Below are 21281 nucleotides of genomic sequence, written 5' to 3' on the forward strand. Positions count from 1 at the left end.
AACAACTAAAAATCTGCACTAATGTTTAATTATATTTAAAGATATAATTAAACATTATTGCAGATTAAAAGATGCCGAGAACAAGTAAAATGCAGTTTGTGAAGTCAAAAAAAAAACTAGTTTGTTTTTTTAAAAATAAGTTGTTACCCTATGCTCATAATAAGTTATATTTGATGTTATAATTAGTAAACAAACAGCAACAAATATACTTTAGACTGAATCTCGTGCCTTATGTATCATGCATTACCTGGTTTGTCGTAGAGGAATAGGCAGAGAGATGCATAAAAATGGATCAAAGGTGTTGCTCTGCTTAAGGCAATGGGGGCACGTCAGAGAAGACCTGGGGACAGAGAGACAGACAGCTTTTTTAATCAAAATGTATCAGTCCATCCAATCATTTATCCATCCATCCATCCATCCATCTTCTTCTGCTTGTCCAGTTCAGGGTTAAAGGTGGGCTGGTGTCTACTCCAGCTGTCATAGGGCAATAGGGAGAGTACAACCTGGATTGCTAGTATTTTGCAAATGTATTTATTGGTTAAGGTCAAGGTCAAGGTCAAATTTATTTATATAGCACATTTCCAGACAGACAATGCTGCACAAAGTGCTTAACAATATAAAAATGCCATTAAAAAGAAACAATGTAAAACAATAATAACAATATAAAACAATTAAAGGGCAATAAAAGAATTAAACCAATAACTAAGACTATTAAAATAAGACCAAAATGCTTGGGTCATAGTGTGTTAAAAGCCAGGGCATAAAAATGTGTCTTTAGTAGTGATTTAAATTGATCAAGTGTTTGTGCAGTTCTAATATTTAGGGGAAGACTATTCCAAAGTCTGGGACCTGCCACAGAGAAGGCTCTATTGCCAAGAGATTTGAGATTAGTCCGTGGGATGGACAGCATTAATTTTGAGCTAGACCTCATGGTTTTTAATTTAATACTTTGCATGACCTCAGCTAATCATGCTTTCTTATGTAATTGTCTTAAGAGATTTACAAACACATATTTTTCACCCTCTATAACACTGTGAGGCAGCTCACAAGCATTACATATTCCAAAGACAACACCAATTAAAATGTTTTCATACTTTACACACACTTTTGATGAGACTAATCATCAACAACATGTCGTAGTGATCCTGACATTTCCCTTGTGTACAGTGGTGACTAATCCCTAAAATCAACAGAGGTAGGGCCCTGATCATAATTACAGTAACAAATGCTGGTATATATGGTATACATCTATCTATCTATCTATCTATCTATCTATCTATCTATCTATCTATCTATCTATCTATCTATCTATCTATCTATCTATCTATCTATCTCTCTCTCTCTCTCTCTCCATATATATATATATATATATAGAGAGAGAGAGAGAGAGAGAGAGAGAGAGAGAGAGAGAGAGAGAGAGAGATATGCATATATCAGAGAAGAGCTCGAGAGGATGTGGAGGGTGAATGGGAGCACTAGGTGCAGTGACTCCCAAGCTAGGTGAGTGGCTCCAGCAGATCCCGGGAACAACATCGGAGATCTCTGTCCAGAAGAGCGCAGTCCTGGGAACAGCTAAGATACTGTGCAGGACCCTCAAGCTCCCAGGCATCTGGTAGAGGACCCGAGCTTGAAGGATAAACCGCCCGCAGGGGCGAGCTGGGTGTTTTGTTTTTTGTTTTTTTTTGTTTTTTATATACATATATATCTATATCTATATATATATATATATATATATATATATATATATATATATATATATATATATATATATATATATCTATATATGATACAGTAAAGAAACAGTAAACTAAATAAAGATGGACTTTTGAAAATTCAGAAAAAAATTAGATGAAAGGTGGTGGAGATATTTAATAGCAGAAGGAATGGTGATGGGGTTAAAGTAGGGAAAAACTGAAAAAATTTTTTAAAAAAAATGACAGACTCAAAAATAAAGGGCAGCAGGCACAGGAGGCCAGAAGGCAGAGCAAATAAAAGTTAAGAACAAAGAGACAAAAATAAAAAGACAAAAAAGTGGGAGTACAGATTAAAAATGAACAGAAGGCTGGCAGCAGGACAGTCAAGTTGACAAAAGCTACGAAGCAGAGCCGATAGAGAGAAGAGACACAGAAGGGACCTGTCGAGGTTTCTGAACAAACAGAAGTGAAGATGATCCGAGTGGAGGACTTACACAAGGATAGAAACCCAACATGCAGGCCTTTATCAACAACAATCTACACTCAAAAGCAGATATAAACCTCATGATGATTTTGATGACACTGTTAAACAAATAAATACATTATGGCCACTATGCTTGTTAGCTTAGTTTAGCTCAAAAACTAAAAACACACATTGAAACGGCTGTCCAGGTTCTTTCTAAATGACATAAAAACATAAATAAATCACTGAAAGCAGCAGGTTATACAGCGGTTTGATTAAGCTTTGTATAACTTATACACATTTTTCAGCTTTGTTTTTTTTCTGCAAGACTACTTATAAAGATGGGGGGCATGACAGTTTCCCAGAAAAGAAGCCAAATTATTTTGCTTGCCCCTAATGGCTTGTTGATTACATATCACACCAGAGAGCGACCAGTTTATCAGCAGGTTGATGTTATCAACTAATGTTAGTTATCAGCCAATCTGCTGATAAATGAAAATTTAAAAAGCAAAGAAGAGACGGGAGAAACACCCTTCAACACCGTGTTATTGGTGTTGATGTTGCATAGTTCATCCACCAGGGGACTCTGTGCAACCACTGTGATGGGAGCACACCTGAAAAATACCACCAGACAATCTGAGTATATAGGAGCACATAAGTAACTATAACTAAAAAAAACTTTAATTCACCAAATACCTTTACCAGCCATATTGGTCTTAAAAATACCATATTATAGATCACACTGATGTCTGTGTGTCCGGGTGTTTGGTAGTCATCACCATGTTTTTGCTGTAAATATTACCAGGAATCGCTCGCAGGATGTGTCTACAAAAATAGGCTGTAGTATGGCACCGTAACCCTCTGCCAACGAATAAGCACATGGATATGGGCATGAAAGTACAGGAAGTACAGCAAATTACCAGTTATGCAAGGAATTTGCTCAGTGTTTCCTTTATTTTGAAATCCACAATCTAGCCAAAATCTAGCCTCAAATAACCTTTTGTCATTCTCTACACGTAAATGCAATCTAGCCTCTTATGTGGCGATCAAAGAATAACACCATGTTCAGTGTGTTCTAGTGCCACGTAATCCTCTCATAGTGTGGGAATGTAATCCTATTATTCATTTGAGATAACTGAATGTAATTCAACTGCTTTGCTCAGTTTATGAACTCATTTCGAAGTTGTAGCCAATATCAAGGCGCTTATTCACACTGTTTTCTTTTTAACCAGTTTCTCAGAACTAACTCAACAGAGCGGAGGAGAATTACAAGAAACCATTTATCTCCACCACAGCGAACGCCATTATGTTTTATAGGTGTGAAACTAAAAAAGGCTTGTGAAGAGTTTTCTTTTTAAGTAGTTAACATTTCAGAGGGTGAGTGTGGATAAAACTCATAATTTGTTGAACTGGAATTGTTTAATGTGTTTGCTGTGGTTCTTTTTTTTTGTTTTTTTGTCTTATTTAAGTCTGATTGATGCTGTTTAATGCTCTCTTATCACTGACAGCATTCAGGGTGTGTGCACATTTACGAGCACGCGCGTTGCCAGATGCTGCTATGTCTTACTACGATTTGTCAGTTGAGCTGTAACGACGTTTTCGGAGACGCAAACTCGTCAAATATACAAATACTATGGAAAAAATAACAGTTTTTAAACTCCACATTTCCTTGCTGTCAGTGCTCAGCCCAGTGTGGTGCGGCAGCCAGCCTAAGGCTCACTAATGATGCCAGTTTGTACTCGGCAAAACAGACTGACAGGCTATATTCACAAAAACACAATGTTGTGCAAACCCCCCAAAAACTTACTTGCTCTTACATTGAATCGTGCACGCAAGAAAACCCACACACAAACAAAAAGCATCACTTAAAAAGCTCGAGGCTGTCAGTGTTTCCAGTCTGGTGAAAGATATGAGAACTTTATTTGCTGATGTCCGCGCATGTGTGTTTGTGCGTCTGACAAAAAGCAAGCGTTGTACAGCATCTACAACGCTCAGGTGCCAAATCAAAGGACCACCAGTCTTTAGTTTAAACCAGACACCCGGAGCTAAAACACACACACCCACACACATGCACAGCAGCAGCTTCCTTTATTTATCATCAAGAAAGTCGAACCACCCAGCATCCCTCCGTCCTGCTCCGAGCTAAATAAATAACACTCCTCCAGCAGCATCTGAAAACATTATGCGGTAGCACGTTGCCTGATTTCAGCATTTTTCATACTGTTATTCCAAACTGGGAAGATTTGCAGCACAACGCCAGAAATGATATAAAGACGGCATGTGGCTGGAACAACAGGTCAGGATACGGGTATATGAGCACAAAAGTCATGTGATCTAGAAAAAGCACTGTGCATGCTGGTGGAAGGCAGTGCTTTCAAAAGTCTGGCAACAGCTGTAGCTTCATTTTTCCTGGAAGTTTCAATTTTTTGAAATGTATTTCTGAGCACAGACCCGCAGTCAGTTACACACACACACACACACACACACACACACACACACACACACACACACACACACACACACACACACACACACACACACACACACACACACACAGAACTAACAACAAAAACATCACTGTTTAGTCACTGCAGCAGCTGCCTTTAAATACTACCTTTCATAAAGTCTAGAGTGTGATTCTGGTAGGTTACAGAGTTCAGTGATATTGTTAATTGATTTATTTTATTTATTTTGTCTTCTGGAAAAAAAAAGGCTCCCGTCTTTTACACAGCAGCGGGATTACTCTGTACTCTGAATCATGGTTTGAAAGTTTGCCTTCAGGGCTTCTGGCAGAAAGCTTTTTTTTTGTTTGTTTTCTTTCAGATTATTTTTAGTTTTCAATCACATTTTTCGGACATCTTCTCAACCCATCCACAGCATACCTGGGGCTGCAATAAACATCATAGTTCTCTATAAGTCATTGCTTCTACTGAGACTGAGAGAGAGAAAGCAAGTTCATTTTCTTCTGTCTGCCTTTCAGTCAGTCAGTCAGTCAGTCATGTGTCACAGGCTCTGGGCTGGAGAGCACTCCTATTTCTCTAAGAGAGAGTACAAGTGGAGACCTCCCGTCAAGGGAAATTAACTCAGCTAAAGGACTGCAGAGATTCTCTCGCACATGCTCACATTTAAAGTCTCATACAAACTCTCACTTTACTAAGTATTAATTCCCAGACCCCCCAACCTCCCACCCCCACCCTTAGTTTTAGAGAAAATTGCCTCTGTGTCACCTGCATACATATGAGCTTCCTCCTACCTGAAATAAATGATCCATACATTTCTTCATGTTAGCAACAAATAACGGAGGGAAACATGACTGCACTTTCCCATTTTTCACTGCTATTTTTAAAAAAAACTGTAAAAGAAAAAAAAATAATGCATCAGTTTTTGAGCACTGCAGTATTTTGAATCGTGGCTTCTCTCTCTTTGTTTTTAGCTTGGCTAGTTTTAGGTGGACATTCATTCTCTGACTTTTTGCCTCATGGTATCTTAGTTTGGGTCAGGGAGAGATGTTCACTTCATTCATATAAATGGATAAAGTTTTAAGGAAGGCGAGATGTTCCTGTTAGTGCAGCTGGAAAAAAATTTTTTTAAAAGCACTAAATATTAATGGACCAAATTAATACTGAAATTCTCATTAGAGATGTCTGAACACAGAGACAAGATGTGCTGAAGCCTGTTTTAAACTGATCTGTATCAGCTGTGATTTTTTCTCAGATTGCTAAAGATATCCTCTGTTTTCAAAACAGAACTTAAAAAATACGCCTATAACATAATATAAAATTCTGTAGAATGTAGATAACATGTTAAATAAATAGAGTAAAAATAGATGTGATCCAATGACAACCATCTTATTAGTGTTTTTTATTTTAAATGAGTATAATTTAGGCACACAGTTCTACTAACTTTTCCAAATACATTGCTATAAATAAGTACCTATAAGTACCTTTTTACTTCATTAACCCACCCCCAAATACCAATTCTGTGGCCTGGTCTGTATTTCTGTGACAGTCCTTTTCTGTCCCTCTGCACACATGGAGTGTTTTATCTGATGTTCAGGGTAAAACTGCACCACATAGTGCATTTATATACGGTGAAGCGTCCCCTGTGGTATCTGCTCCAACCAGCTATGTGTGCACACCAGCTATGTGTGCACACACATAGACATATGCAGGGCTGGATGTCACAGGTGATTTTATGGTGGGTCCCCACTAAAGGAAAAATGCCTGCTTTAATGAGGCAAAACTCCAGAGACGTGAACTTCTATTTGAGTCTTAGAAAGGAAAACTTAACCAGAAACTTTTGTACTCCGAGTCTTTCTATGATTCAGCTAGTACACATTCGGCACAAAATACACAAAACACATTCACTTTGGACAGTGGAGAGTTGTTCATTGTATATGAGCTCTGACGGGATAATGTGATAACGTGGCTTATACACTAGCAACATGAAAAGATTTTCCTACCATCAGGGTATGAAAACAAACTGTGATATTTGTCCCAGCTACTATGAAAAAAATGTATTGAATGATATAGAATGGGGGACATAATCAATATGACATATAAAATGTGGTTTATCTCTTTTGTTTCTTCTCTCATGTTGTTACCACCTGAGCCTGGGTCATGGCATCTGTGCATTATGCAATATTAATTCAGCAGTAATGATCACACAGACAAGATCACCTTGATGGAACAACACTTTAGTCAAATAATAGACTCTAGGAGAAGTAGAACAGCTCTCAGTGGAAACAAGTAGATGGGTGACTATGGAGTTTCAATAGCTGGGCTGAAGTTGGGCTCAATGTAGGCTGTTTTGATTCATACCTCTGTGCAAGTATTCCTCCATCAGAATACAAAACTGGTTTATTTGATGTGACAGAGTACGCTAAAGAGGGGTAAAAAAAAAAAAAAAGAATATTTTTGAGACAAAAATGATACGAAGGAAAAATTCAGGTCATTAAAAAAAAAGAATACAACTAACAGGTGTGAGCTTAGCTGGCATCTGTTGTACTTATTTATTGTTTCATTACAGGTTGTGAGAAAATGTTTCGTGTAAAAAGTTGCAGAGATGTCATTTTCAGTTCTACCAGTAAAAACAATTTCGGTTTGCTGTTTCATCCACTCCAAATTACAATGTGACTTTTGTTTTTGCTAACTCTAAAGGAAAAAGAGATCAAAGAATTGTTTTTGCTTGATAATGCCCTGCGCTCAATGGCCAGCTCCCACTTCAAAGTACAACAGGGAGTGGGGTGGTATCGATGGGAGGGACACTGCTGCATGATGCTGCGCTCGAAATAAGCACTGTGGGTGGTGAAAGCATCAAAATCAAAGTAAAGAGGGTCAACGTCTGGCCAAATTTTCACCAGGCACTCCGCTCTGCAGCATGGGTTGACCAGACAGATCCCTCCAAGAGGACAGCGTGAGTACATTCCAAACCACAGTGCATCTTTGGGGGTAAATAGAGCTCCTGCGGAGCTCCTGCGGACCATCTTTGAAGATGAGAGGAAGTTTGCACTTCCTAATGGGGCGGTGAGTCTTCAAAGGATATAGTATAAAAGTACATGTGTGGTAGAGAAAACTTAGGTATCACTTTATAATGATCACGGTTAAAGAAAAGGTAAATAGATGGCTCAACTTCAGTTCATATTTTCAAGTGGCAATGACTTTATAAATGTCTCATATCAGCTACAAATCAATTAATAAATTGAGGAGAATATTTTTATTACACAAACTAATGCCATAAATAAACAAATTATACGCATTACCCCCCTCTGCATTTAATCATGAATTATTATGACACTGTGGCTCCCCTCACAGGGTGTCTTTTGTCCTGTTTCTCTCCCCCCACCCCGAACAACCCCTGAGCCTGGTTCTGCCAGAAGATTCTTTCTTCCTGCTAAAGGGGAGTTTTTCCTTCCCACTGTCTCCAAGTGCTTGCTCATAGGCTGTCATCTGATTGGTGGGGTTGTCTCTCTATTATTGTAGGGTTTTGACCTTGAGACATTGGGGTAACTCCTGTTGTGATTTGGCCCAATATACAAATAGAAATGTATTGAATAAATGTTTATAGATTAAATATTAGTTTATAGTTTATTAGGGATGGTTATTATGATGTGTTATTATAAACTCATTACACTGGACTCACATCTTTTGTTCTCTGTTAAATTTTGTAAGTAGATCAACATTTTAGTTTTGCTTTCTTAAACATTTTTGGGTTATGTCTGTTAGCTTATCTTCAAGGATATATAAAAACAATGTGATTTGTTTTCCTGCATATAGCTTTCAGTCTACCTTCACTGATCTGAAAACATGAATATCATAACATAACAATATTATACTTTAAAAGCTATAATATTCCTTCACAACAAATCTACATCTAAATAAAAGCCACTGTGATAAGAGAAAAGTAACCTTCCGTCAGCTATCTTGTTCATCTAGCCAGAGACCGAGGCGCGGGCTTTCCGCACATCTCTCTGGCCATTAAAAATAGATGCCACAAAATTGAGAGTGACAGACGGAGGAGAGAGGGAGGCTATGACAAAGACTCATCTAAACGCCGCGGCACAGCGGAGCGACTTGAGTACCAACTCCCACATAGGAAACCCAAACCCCAAGACAGTCTTCGCTCTAATCGCAAACATTTATTCAGATCAGACAACTCCACTAAAATTTCTCTGAGGAGCATCTCTGTAAGATATGAAAGGAACCGGGAAGAAAGCGCAGAAGGAAGGAAAGAGCGAACAAGTGAAGGAAAGGCCGAAAAGAAACTCGGAGGCCTTTTCAGAGGAGGACACAGGCAAAAACAAAAAAAGATAAAACCCTGTGAGATTGGAAGTGAGTGACGGCTCTTTGGATAGTCTACATTTGGAGGGAAAGTGACTCCTTTTTAACCTGTTGGTGACATAAAGAGGAAGAGAAGACAGGGGGAAAAGTATATGGAGGAATAATGCTCCAGACTCAGCAGACTAAAACTCTGATATGAGATAAGAGAAAATAATACAAATGGATATGAGGAATCTTTACACAGTAGGAGGCCTGATGAAACCCAGAGCACAAGAACAAATACTCAACTCTCCTGGAATTTTTCTTTACTTATTAACTGAGAATGAGTCACAGGGAAAGCAGTGCATCAGAGTTTGGAAATAAATCAAAGCTCACTGGTTTCAATTATAGCACTACTGATTTAGGTGATATGTTTTCTAGCAGAAAGACATTGGTCAGAAAACAACAAAAGAATCTGTCAGTGAAAATTTAGTGTTTGTAAAACATTTTCAGCTTTTCAATAATTGATTAATGAATTGATAAAAAAAAAAGATTATTAGCTTTAGCCTGTACAAAATGTGTATTGACCTACTGTGACTAGTACACATGGCCCTGCCCCCACTGTCTCACATTTCTATATTTTACACAGCTTTCTCAAACAGCCTCTAGTCCCACAGCTGTAAACTTTTGAGTGATGCAGTTACATGTGTTAGCTTGGTTGTTATTACACTCACTCACACAAACATGAGCAGAAAACAAACTTTATAATTAGAGTTGTCAAAAAAATCATATTAAAAATGACTACTGAATCGGTTGCTCATTCGCAACAGTATCTATACCAGAAAGCTGTCTCTGCCTCCACGCTGTTTAAAATACAACGTCACACAGTGTGGTTGCAGACAGGCAGGCACACAGCCTGTCCTTCACTGAGTCCAAAACATCCAACAACACTTTATGAGGCATTTGAGAGGTCAGTAAAGCTTTTGTTTCGATAACACTTCAGTGTTAAAAAGTTATAATAAACATTAACCTGACTGATGCACACGTTCACCATATAACTATTAGCAGTCTCTCAACAGCAACATAATGAAACGTTAACGTTAATAAAAATAAATAGTATAAAAAGTTAATAAATAAAGTTCCACATCAAAGCACAGAAAAGTCTACTGAGAGATTAGCAGCCAACCCCTTTAACTAATCAGATAGATAGATAGATAGATAGATAGATAGATAGATAGATAGATAGATAGATAGATAGATAGATAGATAGATAGATAGATAGATAGATAGATAGATAGATAGATAGATAGATAGATAGATAGATAGATAGATAGATAGATAGATAGATAGATGTGTGTGTCGTGCATGGCACTAATGGTGTATCTCGCATGAATGATATTATGTGTCATACATTAGCACAGCTTCACTATAGAGTGCAATGATGTTAGACAGTAACTGTCCAGTCTTTGCGTTGCGCTCCTTCTATTACAATCTATTTAATTCAAACCAGAACCAGAAAACAAAATCAGTCCATTAGGAAGCAGCCATGCCTTGCTTCTTTAACATTAAAAATGATGCCAGGATACAGTGGAACCCAAGATAATGACTAAAATTGTGTTTGTGAACAAACACTCACACACACAAGACAGATGGTGTATGTTTGTGAAAGTGTAAGTGTGTGGCATATAGACCTAATTACAGCCACTCTATGCAAGGAGAAAGCAGTACCCTGCTTGCACTCACAGACAAAATTCTCTTCTCTTTGTCTAAATATAGCTGGGATTGTTCTCAAAGGGGAAAAAGAAGGAGAGAGGACATGCTGTACGAGAAGGGTATGAGTTAGAGCAGCGGTCCCCAACCTTTTCTGCGCCACGGACCGGTTTATGCCCGACAATATTTTCACGGACTGGCAATAAGGTGTCGCGGATAAATACAACAAAATAAAACTAGTGCCGGTACCGAAAAAATGAAGATTTATTCATAACACACGTGAAAAGACCCAGGAAAACTGAGTTAACGATAAAAACAATAACAAAATAACGCTGAAAACCGATAAAAACCCTGAAAACCATACATTTCACACCTGAGCCTCAACTCTCGCGGCCCGGTACCAAACGACTCACGGACTGGTACCGGTCCGAGGCCCGGGGGTTGGGGACCGCTGAGTTAGAGGAAAGAACATGGAAAGAACAAAGTACACTTTGTAAATGTTTCATTAATAACGTGTGTATATTCATGTGTGTGTGACTCGTAATGGCAAAAGTTCCTCCAATCAGCTTATGAATTAGCGTTTGATCTAATAAACATTCAGGTATGTGTTGATGTTTTAGTGTGAGAGAGAAAGAGTGAATTGAAAAGACAAAGAAGAAGAGACAGAAGAAGAGCGATCTTCATCTCTACAGCTGACTCAATGAGTAGATACAGTGCCAGGTTATTTTAATTAGTCACTCTGAGAGTATTGTGGGAGACGATGGTCTTCAGGGATAGTCTTCAACAGTAAGCATTCAATCCATCATCTGCCAGTGAAGGAAATGGATAATCCCATGAATGAATGACTGCTTAACCTAACAACATAAGAGCCTAACCTTTGTATTGACCAGCACTAATATGCTGCAGGTCAGCTGTGCGTGTTAGACCAAACATGACATGACAGCACTACTCTCCAGAGTGTGATCAGCTGTGACTCACAGAAGCTAAATCCATGTCCTGTTTCCAGAGTACCGACAAATGGGTGCTACTTAATTATTTGTGCTTTCACATTGGGGACAGGTTTTTTAAAATTTCCCTCTTCAACCCACCCCAAAGTTTAGGGTGAAATCTGACAATCTTCTGCAGCTCATGCCCAACGTACAATCCTAGCTCTGATCATCACACAAAGTAAAGTTTTAAGTATTTCTGTTTTGAATGAGCAATTTTGATCATCTAAAGATGTACTAGTTTAGGCTGATTCTCAATCAACAGCTTTAGGTCTGTCACCGTGTTCCTACTAATGCTTCTTCTAATCTTTTTTTTTTTAATAACTTTAATTTAAATTGTTCATTTTTTAATAGGTTACAGAAGTTTTTTTTTTTTTTAATTAAAAAAATCTTTAGTTTTAGCCCTAATTCATCTAGTTTTTTATCAAAGCCTTACAGTAGCCTCTGGATGTGACTTCAGAGCTGCAGATTTGTGACCCCTGAACTAGGCTAGACTTCCCAGTGTCAACAAACACATCATAAGAATCTATCATATCATTTGTGACAATACTGGTATAATTTTTGCGTGATAAAGTGCAATATCACGATATTATTGGTCTAATGTTTTCTAATGTGCACAACAACGAGAAAAGCACAGGTATGTCTGACAGCCAAAGTCGTGTGTCCACCTTTGATGAAGATTTAGTAAAAGGGGACTTCAACATCTTCCAATGAAGCACAGTGCTATGCAAAATATGCAAAAAAAAAAAAAAAGACAGCAACCTTGTTTCACCACTTGAGGCAAACATACACCATGGAATGAATATAAGCAGGCTGGGAAGTCATGAAAAGAGAAGATATGAGCAGCTGGTGATGTACATCCCAAAACTAAACAAACTGAGTATAACTGGAGCACTTGCTAGTTAGACTCTGTATGACAGGAAGCGTAAACACGAATGGAAATAACTGATGCCATTATGTTTTACTTTGCCAAATATATGACGCTAATTCAAACAGTGGAAAAAGAGGATTTTAAGCAACTTTTTAAGCAACTGAAAAGAAGGATGGAAAATGTCCTCCTGTTGTTTCCACTTAGAAATGCTATGCTACGCACTTCTAAATGGTAAATGGACTGCTCCATGCAGTATATAGTGATTGCCTCATTCACTCATTAATACAAGCACTTTCTTCTATGCTTAGGTGCTTTCTATCTAACTTATACACGACAATGCATACAATCACATTTAAAACTTTTTTTTTTTCTGTATCATCATTATCACAAATTTCTTGTAATACTGTGATACATTTTTGCGACTTTATTGCCCGCTTTTGGACTGCATATGAGCAATGTTTGTCCATTTGAGCTTAAGTGTAATGGACAAACATTAACAACTTAAATACTTAAAATACTTACATTAAATTTTGCATAAACTGACTTAAGTTTTCAAGTAAACATTTAGCTCTGCAGCTAAAAAACACTAATGAGCCATGAAAGTGTCCTCCTATTCCACACAGTCCTCCTAAATAAAATCTCATGTGCTCAGACACAGTATGGACCTAATTCACTAGCACTCTCTCTGGAAGCCCAGTCATACATATCATGCATTAGTGACCTATGTTGCAGAGCAACTATTATAGTGATGTTGAATCCACTGGGAAAAAATGACCAAGTGTGAGATATCAGAAAGCAAGCACTCTGCTTGCTAATCACAAAAAATCGGGATTGATGAATTTATATATACTACTCGCTCATTTCTCTAATAGAAAAGGAACCATATCACTGTATATTTGAAGGTGAAACTTTTATTTCATTGGATTGTAGAAGAAATTCTCAGTAAGTCTAACAAAAAGGTTAAATGTTACATCTCAAGATTATCAGAAACTGCTTGTCTGTACTGTCCGTCTTATTATTTTGCTACATGCAGAAACATATTGTACTGGCCTAACTGCTGATGACAGCGTGCCTTACAGTCATGCATAAAAGACATTCACAAGCTTCAATTAGGCTTAGTAACAAGGAGCTGAAATGATTCCTATCATTATGGGCCAAGACTACCTTTCACTAATACTTTTCTTTGTGTGTGTTTCTTTTTTTATTCTAAAAATAACCTCTCCCTACCAAAAAAGTTACTTCCTTTTTAGATCATCTGACTATCTAATCGAATATTAACTTAAAATGAAGAATTTTCTTTTAGTACATCCTGATATTCACAATAGTGCAGCAAGTTTACATTGTTCAGCAATCAAGTGAAAAAATGAATGTACAAAGTGATGTTATTGTAGTCCACCACGTGTGCTGACAAGGTGTCTCAAAGGCCTAGAGGCAGTTCCATTAATGGATCTATTAAACTAGAAAAACCTCAGTCACTGACTTTCCACTGTGAATGAAGGAATAAGAGCCAGAGGCCACTACTAAAGATAAATCCCTTAATCCTTTATAGGTCTGTCCGACCTACTTTTTCCCAAGGTACTGATTTTTATCCAGAGGAGAGAAAATACATTGTCACTTTAGCCAAAGCGATATTATGTTTAAAAGTATGCATTTTCATCCTGTTTATTCAAACACAATCCCAGGACATCATATATAGTAACCGAATGTTGCATAATTGGTGAGATAAATGGAAGAGTTTCCAAAAATCGTTGTCAGCCTAAGTCTAAGAGTGCTTTTGATTTAAATGCCGACACAGGATTTGAAACTATCTGAAGCTTAAAGGCCAACAAATAAGGAACATTCATCCATTCACCTGATGTTACAAACATTATGTTAAAAACAAAGTTTTTTAACACAATTTTTACATCCGTGCTTCTCACCTGTACTGAGCCTGGAAGTGTTCGTGGACAAAACTGTGTCGCCCTCGAGGTTGCTGTATGCTGGCTACACTGGGACTGGAAGCATTATCCAATGAACTGGCCCCCTGTAAACAGAGAGAAAACAAAAAAAGAACTGAAAACTGTTCTAAAATGTATAATGTAAAATAACCATACATTACTTGCTTATTACATTATTACAAACGACACTGAACACCAGTTTCTGAATGCTGTATCATTCATCTTGATGCATTCTCAATCATCCAGGAAAGTAAATCTCCAAAAGTTGAATCTGTTCATCTGGACGTAGCGTTTTGTGGGAGAACGTTGTCACTCATCCAAGTGACTCTTCAGACTGAAGAAGTCACTTGGATGAGTGACAAACGTTCTCCCACAAAACGCTACGTCCAGATGAACAGATTCAACTTTTGGAGAGCTGTATCATTCACTTTGATTTTAAGAAGCATCCCATCTACAACACAGTGCATTTACTCTGTTCAAATTGAGAGTAGCTATCACTAGCACAGGAATACATAAATGAGCTTCATACAAAAGGTAAAACTCGATGCCAGGATACAAAGTGTCTCCAGTGTAACTTCATCAACACCGACAGATGCTGATGCAAAGCAGAGGGGAAAAGTAACCAAATTCAATGGTAGCTATGGGTAATACAGAAGATGCATTTTCCCAGCCTTATTATTGTTATGTATCTCTAGGAAGGAGTAAAAATGAGTCAAGAATCATTCACACACATTGTAAGTGGCTGCATTAAACTACAAGATGATCAAAATGATTAGATGAAGGGAGATGAAGAAAGAATGAGACAAAAAGTAAGAATGAATCCTATAACGGGCGCAGTCATAAAATATTTGAGCAGGAAATATCTATTGAAGAGAGTCAAAGTTTAAATGGTTAACCACGAAACAGTCAACACAGACTAGAGTCACAGGAATATTTGAGGATGTCAAACATCCTCAGTGTCACGCTGATGTCTGCTGAATCAACTAAATAGCAGCGATACCCCCACATGCTGTGTCATACACAGCAGGAGGGCAGAAAGACTTCAAAGATAAGCAAAAGTATAAAAGAATGATGCCAATGAATAAAAGATGGACAAGTGTGACTCGGGGACACACAGCAACAGATTTCTGCATTTCCATCGTGTGTAACTATTCTTAAAAACTCAGCTAACATTAGGTGGCAATGGCTGATTTAACACGCAAAAGAAATCCCAGGTCTGCAAGTACATTTACTTCTGTTCAGGAATTATGCATGCTGGTGTCAGTTTGCTTTAACGAGTAAGGAGAGAAATGCTGACGTGTTTTTTATTGCTGCTGTGCTAACCACTGCAGAGGACCCTACAGATCCCTCCCACAGCACATCAGTAGCATTCTAAAAAGTTTGCATGACAAGGGCCAGATTTCAGAAATCAAACTTTACTTAGTAAAGTAAATTGCCCTTTAATTCTTAAAGAAGTTGCATTGTTTCTTTACACTATATTTCACTATAGAAACGTTTACACAGATATTTTGATTCACTCTTCCAGATTAGGCTCCTTGTCAGACCTCATTTGATTGAAACAGTTGATGCACAGGAAACCAAATTGGAATTTTCGATGTGATGTGAAATGTAAATCAAGCTAAATAAAGGAATTTGGATGTAGGGTTTTAATGATGCAGCCCTTTTAAAAGAAAATGCACAGGTGGAACAGATTATGTGTTATTAGTTAAGAGTATGCTTTTCTCTGTCTATTACTCTATTTCTTACTCTCAATTTTGTGAGGGAACAACTGTCTTGACTTATGTCCGTTATTGTTATCTGTCTCTACGTGTTAGCTCTGCGATGGATTGGTGACCTGTCTCAGGCACGCTGCCTTTCACACTATAACAGCTGTGACAGGCTCCACTCCCAGTGACCCTGAATTGGATAAGTGGAAGAAAATGGATGGTTGGAAGCTATCACAAGAACTTGCACTAAAACAACAACAACAACAACACATGTCTAGAGATATTATAAATTTCAGTCTGAAACTGATTCTTCACAGAGGTCTAATCTAGTCTGTTTACCACTTTGTGATGTAAATGATGGAAATTGCTTTGTTTATTCAGGATCATGTTTCAAATCTTCCCTTTTGAGAAATCACTATGTGCTACACACATGCTAATTAGACAACACAGTGCCGTAGTTTAAACCCTCGTGCGACTCAAACATTAACCAGCAAACAAAGTCATAGTCCACTGAGAAATGAGACTTTCTGCACCCGGTCTTGGGCCATGTGAAATAATGACAATCCAACTTTGATGAAGCTTTTCTTTTGTTCAAACAAAATCCAATCATCGCTGTATTCACTCTGAACAATGGGCAGCTTTTGGCATCTTTGAAAACTTTTTTCAAGGATGGCTCTTTTCCTGAATATTTAATGAGGCAAAAGCACAAAGCCCAGGAAGCATGTGTGGCAGTTTGCGTTTTTAAAATCCACCTCAGCCCTATTTTTAGATGTGGCCTTGTCTTTACTTTCATGTTTGTCTATTAAGTGGATAAAAACTTCATACTTTGAGTTACTGCAAAATGTAATTGCAATATCTCAGTATTTTTGAAAAGTGTTTTCCTATAAAGGAAAACCACCAAGTAACCTTTACAATTCAAGTAAGCAGTAACAGAAAGCGATGTGTACACAGTAGACAAATGTGCCTTTACTTCTGAGTCAAGCTTTAAAACATATCAGTTCTAATGGACAGCTTAGAAGGTGAGTTGTAGAGATAGGAAAGGTGACTCAACAGAACCTGGAAACCATAGTTTTTCCAGTTTTGCACCTTAAACCTTACATAATATTTAACAGCACAAAGAAAGTCAAAGTTGGATATCTTTGGAACGCTAAATTACAAAAACAACAGAGGTTTATTTCAGTTTTTCTTTTTCAATTCCTGAATATTTTAAAATACTGTTAAAGAAATAATTAAAAATAAAAATATTAATACTCTATAAATTCACATGTGTGAATCATCTCTCTCTGCATATCCCAAGCTAGGCTGTGACTGATTCCCCTTTTCAGAATTTTGTCCTTCTTTTTTCCCCTTGCATCTCTTTTCTGGAGGACAATGGAGAACAATTCTCACACCCTTAGAGACAGACTAGATTACAAATATCACCATGGAAACAGTGGCCTCATTCCCCTCAATGAACATGATGGAATGGGGAACTTTTTTATTAGCCACAGCGTGCCCTAAAAATAGAGAAAAAAATGCAGTGATTGTTAAAGTTTAGACTGATACCAATGGTTAAAATAGCAATTTGGCTTATAGCGTCTTACTGATATTTTGTTTTGTGTTTGTTTGCTTGGTTTGTTTAGGTAGAGCAGTTTTTCTACCTTTTATGTGAAGGAAATTAATACATGTTCATTGTGAAAAAAATAATGGCATTAACAGTATTATGATGCTGTCTTTTAATGATCACAAATTAAAAAATAAAAGTTTATCAGACTTAATCTCAGATATAAGAAACACTGGAGATAATAGACAACTTAACTAGTGTAATAATATTTTTCACCAACACAGTGATTCCCATGGAATCCCCCTATTAGCTGAAAACACTGTGTATCTCAGCACGGTGTGCAGCGTGTCCTTAACAAAATTTAAGGAAATTTATGTCCTTGAGGAATTGGAAAAACATCTAGCAAAGACTGGACCTGAGAGATTCATCTGACCCTTCAACTGATCATCATTCATCCATCAGAAATGGCCTCAGTTGAAGGCTAGCTATCACGATGTCATACTTAAGGAGGGGAAATAGGGAGAGTACCAAATTACAAAAGAACTGGACTGAAAATCAGTGGCAACAGACCTTTTGGAGTGATTAATCCAAATTTGAAATTTTTCATTCAGATTATTGTCAATATATACAGAGGAGGTCAGGAGTGAGGTACAACAGTAAGTTTCTACAGCCATCTGTAAAACACAGTGAATGCTCTGTCATGGCTATCACCTTGATAGAGAAGGCAAAAGGCAGCCAACATCCAAAGAAGAGCTTTGAATTTCCTCCAAAAGGCCTGAAGAGCTGTTCCTAAAGACTATTTAAAGAAATGACAAGAAAGCTCTAAGAGTCTAAAAGTCTAAGAGCATTCAGGCTGTGTTGAAAAATTAAGGCGGTATTACCAATATTGGCTTTCAAGCTCGTTAGAATTGTGAAACTCTGTTTTTGTCTTATGTATTGCATTTGCATGTATGGTTGCACATGTTTCTGCACCTATTTCCCAATTTCTTTGCAAAACGTATAGACATGGGGGATAGCTGAAAATGATTGCACAGTACTGTACACTGGACATAGCATATCAAGGGCTTTTTCTCAGAGAAATCACTCCCAAAATGATAAAATATTTCATTCTCAATTTTGGATTCATCCTTCCAAATTCTTCTGCATGTCCAATATTTATAATATTCAGGCTCATGGTGGAACAGGTGACTATTTCAGCTGTTATACGGCGAGGGACAGGGCAGACCCTGGACAAGCCAACTGTCTGTCACAGAATCCACACAGAGACAGACAACAATTCAAACTCTCATTCACAGCTAATTCAGACTTAGAAATAAACTTAACATGTATATAATACATGATTTACTTCTATCAGGTAACGAAAGGCATATTCAAAACTTTTGTTTGCAGTTCACCCATAGTGCAGGAACCATTCTGGATTCTTCATTATTCAATTTAACTAAGAACACAGTGCACACCAAGAATATAAACAGTTCATTATAAACTTTACTTAAGTCTGTCAAACAAACATAACAGGAAAAAAAACATAACAGGAAAAAAAATATGATCAAAACTGACTTTGATACTTAAATCTCTATGCATTATTAAATCAAACCACCGCATTTCAAAAGGCATCTCTCACCAGAATCAGGTCAACAACCTCTTAGCCAGACCCAAGATGGGTAAACAGATGCAGAGAGTGAAAGAAACTGCTTATGTGCACACCTAACACCTTTAAGACACATATGCACATGTATACAGTATATACCGCAGATGCAAACAATAGGATAGACAAAGAAAAAGAACACTGAGACTCCACTGCTTCTTTATTTAGCACCAAGGGAATAATGAATACCACCACAATGTTGTTCCAGCTCTGCTATGGTCTGCCAAAAATAGATGCGGGGGCCGGCCGCAGCAATAACAAGTGAATACTAATATTCAGAGGCAGTAAGCTGTTCAATTGTCACACTGGGTATAATCCAAAAAAACCTCCTAATGCTAACAGATCTAGGCCATATTCAGCTGCCTCCTGTTGCTTGAGGGCGAAATTACCAGCGGCATCATGCTCCTGGCAATGTAATTGATTTCTAAGATTTACATATCAGCCGGGTTTCAGAACTCAGCATGCTCTGGCTTATATAGCTGTACTTATTTTGTTCTCTAAATGACTGTAGCGTCAAACTGTACACAAGCTACTTTTTTAAAAAAAAGAAGCAAGCAGAGCAATGAGCAGGTAGGAAGAAGTTTAAAAAATGTCAACCAGAGCAAGTAACTTAGCAAGAGTTGGAAGGTGGTATTAAAGTGCTCTGCTGCTTCTCTTAGAGTTGGGAATAGGCATATTTTGGCCATGCCAATGAGTTTAGTCTGTTTCATTTTTACTTTTTTTCTGCACAAGCAGCCAGGTGTTATAGCCAGTCAATTAAAGCACGAAGAACTGATGTAAAGTGTTCGTGCCAAAAGCCTGGTGGACTCGTAGCAATGGGCTGAGAGATTAGGACACACATAACTTTGACAATAAAAACTTTAGTTATTAGCAATGAGTGCTGAAATTGAGTTTGGTGTTTCCATTAGACCAGTCCTCTAAAATGAAGAGCTTTTTTAGCTTTGGCAGCAAAAGCTATTCCCAGCATACTGAGGAAATGTTTCTGAGGTGCAAACAGAGCCACGGTCACTTTGAAAAGAACACTGTGTCCTTCATCTCTTTTGTTCTCCCTTTTTTTTTCCTTTTTGTTTATTCCTGCTCTGAGCAAGGAGAGGTCAAAGAGGTACGCATCACAATCATCAGCAGAGCTAAGCACTATCGCATCACAGGAGCAGCAAACCCAACAGGACTCAGGGGTATTGTGTGCTCACATGAAGGCTCAGCAGGAGCTGTGCACACAAACCCACACCCATAAAAAAATCACAGGTAAAAGAGCACACGGATAAACTTCAAGCCAACCATTGTATTGTCTAATTAGATAAGTCATGCTTGAGCTTTGTCACCTTTTAACTGATTATACTGTTGATAACACAGGACACAACTACATTACTGTATGTCACTGAATCTTCTAGGCTGTTCCTCTGAGGTATAAAACAATGCAGTGCTAAAGTAAACATTTGCACAAGTCTTCATCTGTTTGATACTGGTAATCATTCAACTTCACTCACACCTAGAGAAATCACCTGGTGGTGAGTGGGTGCTTGTGAGCGTAGCCAGCGTGATATACTTACAGCTAAGTAAAAACAAGAGCAGACTGTGCTTTGACTGTCTTGGGATTCTGCATGGCTGCATCGTAACTATATTCCCACCTACAGCTTTCATGTGCTGCTGTCTTCCCATCCCGCCTGCCTTCACCTACTTCATCACTGCAGGGCATCACAACATGCACAATTTGGCACAGATACTGAAACACTCCAGTGTTATATCAACTGTAAAAAAAACAAAAAACATCAGAAATTCTTCAGAAGTTCTAAGCAAGTAAAAGGTTTTCAAAGGTAAAGGAACAAAAACTGTGGCGTATACACAAGTGTGCTATCTTTATCCCATCAGGACTCTCCTACTGCACAGTTTGAAACAAGATTAAAATGCTTTTGCAAAGACATGCTCTCAATTGTGAAAGCACAGAGGCCACGGAGAATGAAAATAAGA

The 21281-nt window shown here is 37.9% G+C and overlaps 1 protein-coding gene across 1 annotated transcript in view; it reads right to left on the reverse strand.

The window, feature by feature from the left end:
- Positions 1-21281, reverse strand: part of usp43a (ubiquitin specific peptidase 43a) — a 130881-nt gene that overhangs the window by 68361 nt on the left and 41239 nt on the right. Inside the window, exons 3-4 of the mRNA XM_039613816.1 lie at positions 14402-14505; positions 248-340 (exon numbers count right to left, since the gene is read on the reverse strand). Coding sequence (XP_039469750.1) covers positions 248-340; positions 14402-14505 — 197 coding nt within the window. The remainder of the gene's footprint in view (positions 1-247; positions 341-14401; positions 14506-21281) is intronic.

The sequence above is a fragment of the Oreochromis aureus genome, linkage group 6, assembly GCF_013358895.1.
Source record: "Oreochromis aureus strain Israel breed Guangdong linkage group 6, ZZ_aureus, whole genome shotgun sequence".
Taxonomy (NCBI): Eukaryota; Metazoa; Chordata; class Actinopteri; order Cichliformes; family Cichlidae; genus Oreochromis; species Oreochromis aureus.